At 39.5% G+C, this 6,942-nt stretch overlaps 1 protein-coding gene across 1 annotated transcript in view; it reads left to right on the top strand.

Moving 5' to 3' along the window:
* The first annotated feature begins 356 nt into the window (after nt 1-356).
* LOC125031164 (ER membrane protein complex subunit 10-like) overlaps nt 357-6,942 on the top strand; it is a 7,806-nt gene continuing 1,220 nt past the window's right edge. The window contains exons 1-5 of the mRNA XM_047621728.1: nt 357-512; nt 4,161-4,334; nt 4,698-4,787; nt 5,574-5,755; nt 5,977-6,067. Coding sequence (XP_047477684.1) covers nt 447-512; nt 4,161-4,334; nt 4,698-4,787; nt 5,574-5,755; nt 5,977-6,067 — 603 coding nt within the window. The 5' untranslated portion in view covers nt 357-446. The remainder of the gene's footprint in view (nt 513-4,160; nt 4,335-4,697; nt 4,788-5,573; nt 5,756-5,976; nt 6,068-6,942) is intronic.

Raw genomic sequence — 6,942 nt, 5'->3', positions numbered from 1 at the left:
TCTTTTTTTCCATCAACAGTCTTCATTTACGACAAAATTGGGTTATTGATATTCATGTTGCAACTGTTTAAAATGTTTACATTTCATGTCGCTTTTATATCTGCCAGTGATACTTTATTTAATCATGAAAATTGGTTTAAAGGCAGAGTTTTATAATCCTTATCCCTTCTAGATTCGCTATCCCTGCATGTGCAGCCGACGCGTATAAGGATTAGGAACATTTCCTCAACATTAAACTTACTTTTTTAATCAGTCCGTTGTGCAAATGAAAATGCATCACATCTGCAGTTGACTGATATTTCATCATATGAAATAGGGATGATTACTTATCCTAAACCAAAGTAAAATTAATATATAATTACAAAAAGAGACCAAAAGATTTTGGCATAAAGTCTCGAAAAAGTGTCACATTCAAGCTAGTTGTTGTTGTGAAGTTGACAGGAAAGATGACGAATCGACTCAAGATTTTCACAGTTATAGCACTGTTAGCCGGTGCTTCCTATGCATTTCAGGTATATATATATTGCGACTCGCCCAAAAATCTTTGCATTTTAAAAGTCAAGACTAAACATTGGGTAGTTTTCGTGAAGGCCGGGAAGCCACATTGCAGGAGGCGAAATAGATTTTCTCAATTTATTTGTAATCCAATTAAGCTGTTACAGACCTTCAGTAAAGCAAGAGAGCCCGGCAGGTGTTTTTTTGCCCTAGGGAATTCAACGGAAAAGCTACACGTCTCCTATAGTAATGAATTTGGTAGCAATAGACAGCTTGTGATGTTACTTTCCATGAAATCCCAGTTTAGATTGCGGAAAGCAACTTTAGAGACGATATTGATCCTGTAGTTGGCGAGAGCAGTTCTTCAATGATAAAGAAAATATAACTAACAAAGATTTATTACTCTAACATCTCACAGAATGAGAAACCTTGAAGTAAGGACCTCCCCAATACCTGTTGTCGTGCGGGGCTCAGGAGACAGAGACTGAGGCCAATGTAGGGATCACCCCTGCCTAGGGCCTAGACCCTCACCTGAACTGATTTTGCATGGTCTTTTCTTCTCCCCCTTTCCCTTTCCTTCTGTTCTTCATCCCCTTCTGTCCACTTCCTAAGATATGAGAGCTGTGCTGAAAGGATGAAAGGCTGGCTTTGTATCAGTTCTGAAAGGCTACCAGGAGCATTGGGCATGGTATTCCCTTGGTTAATCATAAAGCCCTTATCCCCTGTAGGGACCTTGAGGGCTTGGCCATTTCCTCTATCCATGTATTTCAGGCTCACCATGGCCATTATTGAAGATTTTTACCCTTATTAGTGGCATTAAGGCTTGCCCCTTCATCAACTAGCATTTCTAAATTTGATTTCTCTGGTTTCTTGATTCCTGCCTCTTCTTTGACCACGGCTCTATATAAATGCCCCCTCCTCGATATTTTCTGTTAGCTCTATCAATTCCAAATCATCTTCCCAGGTCATTACTCAACCTTCATAATACACCCTTTCCTTTCTCCCAGCATCCTCCACTCCATCTCCTACTGCACAGTCTTCATTGTCTACCCCTTCCCCCCTTATTACTAAGTAGTAAGGATGAAGAGTACTCTTCATCCTTATTGTCCTCCACCCCACAGTAATAACTCACTCCTTTCTGCCCCCCACCCTCGTCTTTCTACTGCTTCTTTGAGTACCCTTTGGCCCAGCCAAGTGGAATTGAGTCTTTGTGATTCCCCCTACAGTCCCTCACTCTGACAACACCCTCCACATCCAACAATGTCTTCAAAAACAAGGAGGCAAAGTTTCCTTTTGCAGTTGTTCCTATCATTCACACCTTATCACAGTCTGAGTCCTGAGCTCATGTACTATATACCCTGAATGACCTCACTGGTAAATCTATCCCTGTCCAACCTCACTCCTTTAATATTTGTACTGTAACTGTTTCATCTCCCTGACTGTGAAAATAGCTCACATGCCTAGTTAACTAGGATTCAGTGGCAGTACATTGTTACGCAATTCCTTATACTTTCTTCCTCAGACATTTGATCTAATCATCCTATACCCATAACCCTTTCTCGTTTCACAAATCCCCACTGTACTCCATTTGCTCTCACCTCTTTCTGCCTTTTTCACTACCATACTATCCTACAGTGCTCCACAACCTTTGACATCTGACACATTTTAGCCTGACTGTTATCTCATTTTAACTCTTTTTGCCACAATACTTCATCATGATGCTAGGTGACCTTTGATGTCTAGCGCATTTATTTGTTTTGATCATTAACCATTCTGGTGTAGTACATGAGTATGCATCTACTACTTGAACTGGTCTAGTATCTCTTTATGGAGTGTATGTTGTGGGTGTGAGTTTCCATGGATATGATTGGATGCTGTAGGTGAAGTGGAAATCAACGGTAGTCAGTAGGCTCCCCAGTTGGCTAAGGACTGGGCAGTCCTGAGTTGCTGCTGCTGTTGTGTTCATCTGGAGGATTGGGGAATGCTGATCTTGGTTCCTGTTTCTGCAGCTTAAATACACGAGTGCTGTGTAAGCCAGCCAGGAATAAGGGGAGACCACATTCCAGTAAGAAAGCTGGGATTTGTCCGTGTCAGCCAGTCAGGTCTCTGCAGTGAGTCAAGAGAAGCACCTGCTGCTGAGAGTGTGAGGACACGGCTGCAGACCTGATGTGAGCCAACCCGGGAAGTACGCTATACTTCAGGGTGTAGGTTGTGCTGCTACAGGGTACTCCCCTTCCAGAGAGTGAGCAAAGGAAGCGAGTGAAATACCTTGACGTATCACGCCATAGGTTACCAGTGTAGTAGATGAGTATGCATCTACTACTTGGACTGGTATTTTATTTATTTATTGGGGAGTGTTTGCTGTGGTTGTGAGTACCCACTGGTATGGCTGGGTGCTGGAGCTGATTTGGAGATCATGGGGGGAGCCCAGAGGCTCCCCAATTGGCTAAGGACTGGGCATTCCTGAGTTGCTGCTGCTGTTGTCTTGTTTGTCTGGAGGATTGGGGAATGCTAATCTTGGTTCTGGATTCTACGGCTTAAGTATACTAGTGCTCTTTAAGCACACAGAGAATGAGGGGAGCCTTCTGTCCAATGAGAGAGCCCAGAGGTGCCCGAGGTAGTCAGTCAGGTCTCTGCTGTGAGTTGAGAGAAGAATAAATAAATTGAAGTAAGAACACTGCAGAGAGTCAGAGGTAGAGATAAAAGAACTTAGGTAATTACCTTATGGAATTGAGAAGATGACTCTAGTTATTAAGTACAAAAAAGGAAGTAAGCCCACAGTTGTTTATTCAGAGACATACCCTATTGACTCAAGTAATCATCCACATCTTTGGTGCTCTGGCAGAGGCCAACAAACTTCCACTGTTGCTATTTTAGATTTTACATTGGCAATACATCAGCCCCCTGAGTAGCCTTGTAGCATCCATGCATTTGGCTTCAGTGGATTAGAATTAATGTAGCTGAACAAGATACATAAATTACAATTCATCAATACCATATTCCATATTCCATATTGGATTGCCAGTGATGTAAAATATCTACTTGTAGTAACAATCTTGAAGAGTTATTTACTTTACCAACAATATTGCTCCCATAGTGGGAGAAGACATACAATAGTCCAAGGAATTTATTGGTAAAAAAAAGAGGTTATTTGTTCAAAAAAGGTCACTGTTGCTTATATTAATGATTTTAGTACCAGTACTGGGGAGAGATTGCTGTAAACCAGAGAATGTTCAGGAGACTTTCACTACATAACATTCTAGCAGGACAGAGCTTGGACTGGTTCCCTATGGAAATCAACCAGCTCTGTCTTGCCAGGATATGTATGGTTAGGAAGCTGCGAGTGTCATTGCTATTGATGTTTTTTGTGGAATAAAAGTATTATATCAGGACAGTAGCAATCTATCAATGCCTAATTGCTGTTTTACCAGAGGAACTGTTCGATCTGGTAATTTTGGCAGTGGCTAGCTGAGGTATTTTTATTTACTTCTGTCACTTTCATTATCAGCTGATCCTTTAGCAGTGGAAAGTCGGTAGATGGTAAGCGAATGATGAAGAGTAACACCATTTCCAAAAAAAATGATACCTCTTATCAACTTGTGTAACAATCCTCCTCATACATATTATTCATACATCTTTTTTTATATTTCCTCCCCCATTTTCAGGAGGATGATTTCTTGGATGGGCAGTTGACCCTGGTGGTGGAGGATGCACTGGAGGGTGGGCCAGAACCTGTCTTTTCTCCACGCTCTACAATCCACGTCCGCTCTGTAAAATCTGGGAATGCTGTGGTAACACATGCAAGACAGTGGAATGCTGAGTTGCACAATAAGTTGAAGGTGAGACAATCCTCTCCCTATTCCCTCTTCCCTCTTTCATTCTTGCGCACTATTACCTATCATTTTCTTTCTATCTTACTCATGTTTTTTCCTCTATGCCAGTTATATATAACCTCACTACAATGTGTGATTTTGGCTGCAGCATATATGGTTTTCCAGTGGAGAGGCCAATTGCCTTTGAGCCAACTTTTGTGGGGCTGTAAATCCTCAGTCACCTCAGTAATAGCCATACAAACAAACAGTTGTGACGTGTACAGACCACTCGTCATCAGGAGTTGAATAAAAGAGTTCATGTGATGGCAGACCTTTTTACAAAACTAATGTAATTTATGAAAAGCTACAAATAGTGTTCTTCTTTCTCAGAAACTTGCAGAAAACAATGACTTTTATCGAGTTCGTGTTTATCATAAGGGATCAGAAGAAAGAGGATATGTATCAACCTTCACCAGAGCTGTAAGTATGGATTTGTGTTTTGTGATCCTTGTTATATTTTGTATTTTTGTGTGTGTAACTGCAGTAGGAAAGAAAAAAAAAAAAAAAACATGTGTATGTGTAAGAAAACTGATGTTTTATTTTTTTTACTGATTCAATATGGCCAGTTAATAAATCAAGAAGACATAAATACATTTTAAAAATTGAAAAGCAGTTTAGATAGCCTTCAAAAAAATTGTATTAGTTGTACCACTTAATACTTGATTAGTTTTACATTCCCATTTCTGAAACTCTTGGGACCAGTTGTGTTCTGTATTTAAGTTTTTTTGCTATTATTTTTAATGATTATTTATTATTATTATTATTATTATTATTATTATTATTATTATTATTATTATTATTATTAATTATTAATTATTATTTGCTGTTATTAATTATTATCATTATCATTATCATTATCATTATCATTATCATTATTACCAACAGGATTCAGTGTGGTCAGGGTCAGCACCCCATAATCAGGCATGACTGCCACAACAAAAACATACATATACTTGCATAAGTGGGATAAATGAGGACTACAAATAGTATTATAGTTTATTCATAAGGAAATGTACTGATAACATATCTGTGACAGACCAAACAACCATTTTGACTGACACTCACCCCTGGAAAAAGAGCTTTTCTGGATGAAATATGGAGAAAATTTTAAAATCCAGTTTCAGGTTAGATAACTTGTACATAGAATATTCAGCCGTTGACAGATCCTCTTTTTAACCCAACACCCCCACCCCCACCCCATCCCAGTGTCAGGTATATGAGAGTGGCCTCTCTGAGACCCTAAGCATGATGGTGGACAGTGCTGGTACCTGGGTTGTTGGTGTGGGCCTCATCCCCCCAGTGACTGTGTGCCAGGGAGAAGAACCCGAAGCCATCCCAGCCAACCACAACACTACAGTCATCATTCGCTCTCCAACACCAGCGCCCGTGTTAGTTTCTGGACTTTTTATCTTCTTTAGAGCATGTTTCTTGTAATATTAGTCATTTCTGCATTTGGTAGATCAGCCTTGTTCAGAAATATTGTTATTATGTTATTATTGCAGGTTTAGATAAATTGCATCCTAAAGAAAAAAAAAGTAAAAACGAATTACAGTGCTAATTTTACATTGATATGGTAAGAGGATATTTATTTGAATGCAATGTTTTACAGACCAGACACGGCAACATACATTGAGAAGCTTGAGGCAATGAAGACTGAAAAGGCAGAGGGGAAAGATAACCGCACATTCCTGGCAAAATACGTAAGTGAAGTCATTTTGTTTATTTTGGTGTCATCTGCCAGTGGTTTCGGCAAGCATTTCTAAAGATGCACATGGTAGTGCAGGCCCTAAGGGAAGATGCCTGTGTGCATTTAGTCTGTGTTGAAAGGGGGGTGAATCCTGCAGCAGTCATTTAAGGTGTCTTCTGTCTGTACTAGGCATTTGTGTTTCTGCACTGGATATGAGGGACATACACTTTTTTCCATGCTGTGATTTCAAAGTCTATCACTGATCTGGTGTAATGTTTGTTATTAACTTATGCATTTGTTTTTGTAGGTTAAATGTAGTGAAACTTTACATGTATACAAGAATATTTTTCATTTCCATGTAATGTTTGTGATAACTAAATGTATGCTTCTTCTTCTTGGGCAATAAGAATTTTGTTTAGCATGGTGTTGGTATGCCATTGTGTAATTTTTATTAATGTGCTTGTTGATTTAAAGATGCAACATTGTGTTTTGGGAGCTATTGTATAAGTGTTTGAATGTAATGTTGAGCTTGCATTGCTTTCACACAAAGGAAAGTTAAAGTTACGGCAATGTCATATGCATAAGATATGTTAATGAATAGGGTGTTATCAGTATATCAAAGATGTACAGATTGAATAGGACTGGTGAGAGCATGGAGCCTTTTAGGATTCTGTCGAGTATATTTATTGATTTGGTGTTATAGTGCATGGGACCTTCTCCCTGGAAGCAAGCCATTATTTGATTTTGCTGTGGAGTTGAGTTGAGTTAAATATTTTATTTATGAGAAGGCTCTGCTAATGTCTACCATTACTCTTTTGTGGAGCCTGCACGGCTTGAAGCTATCGTATGTTTGTCGTGTTAGGATTGTGAGTAATGTTATGGACTGCG

The sequence above is a fragment of the Penaeus chinensis genome, chromosome 12 (assembly GCF_019202785.1).
Source record: "Penaeus chinensis breed Huanghai No. 1 chromosome 12, ASM1920278v2, whole genome shotgun sequence".
Lineage (NCBI taxonomy): Eukaryota > Metazoa > Arthropoda > Malacostraca > Decapoda > Penaeidae > Penaeus > Penaeus chinensis.
The sequence above is the reverse complement of the archived record's forward strand: the minus strand, read 5'-3'. Positions and strand labels throughout refer to the sequence as shown.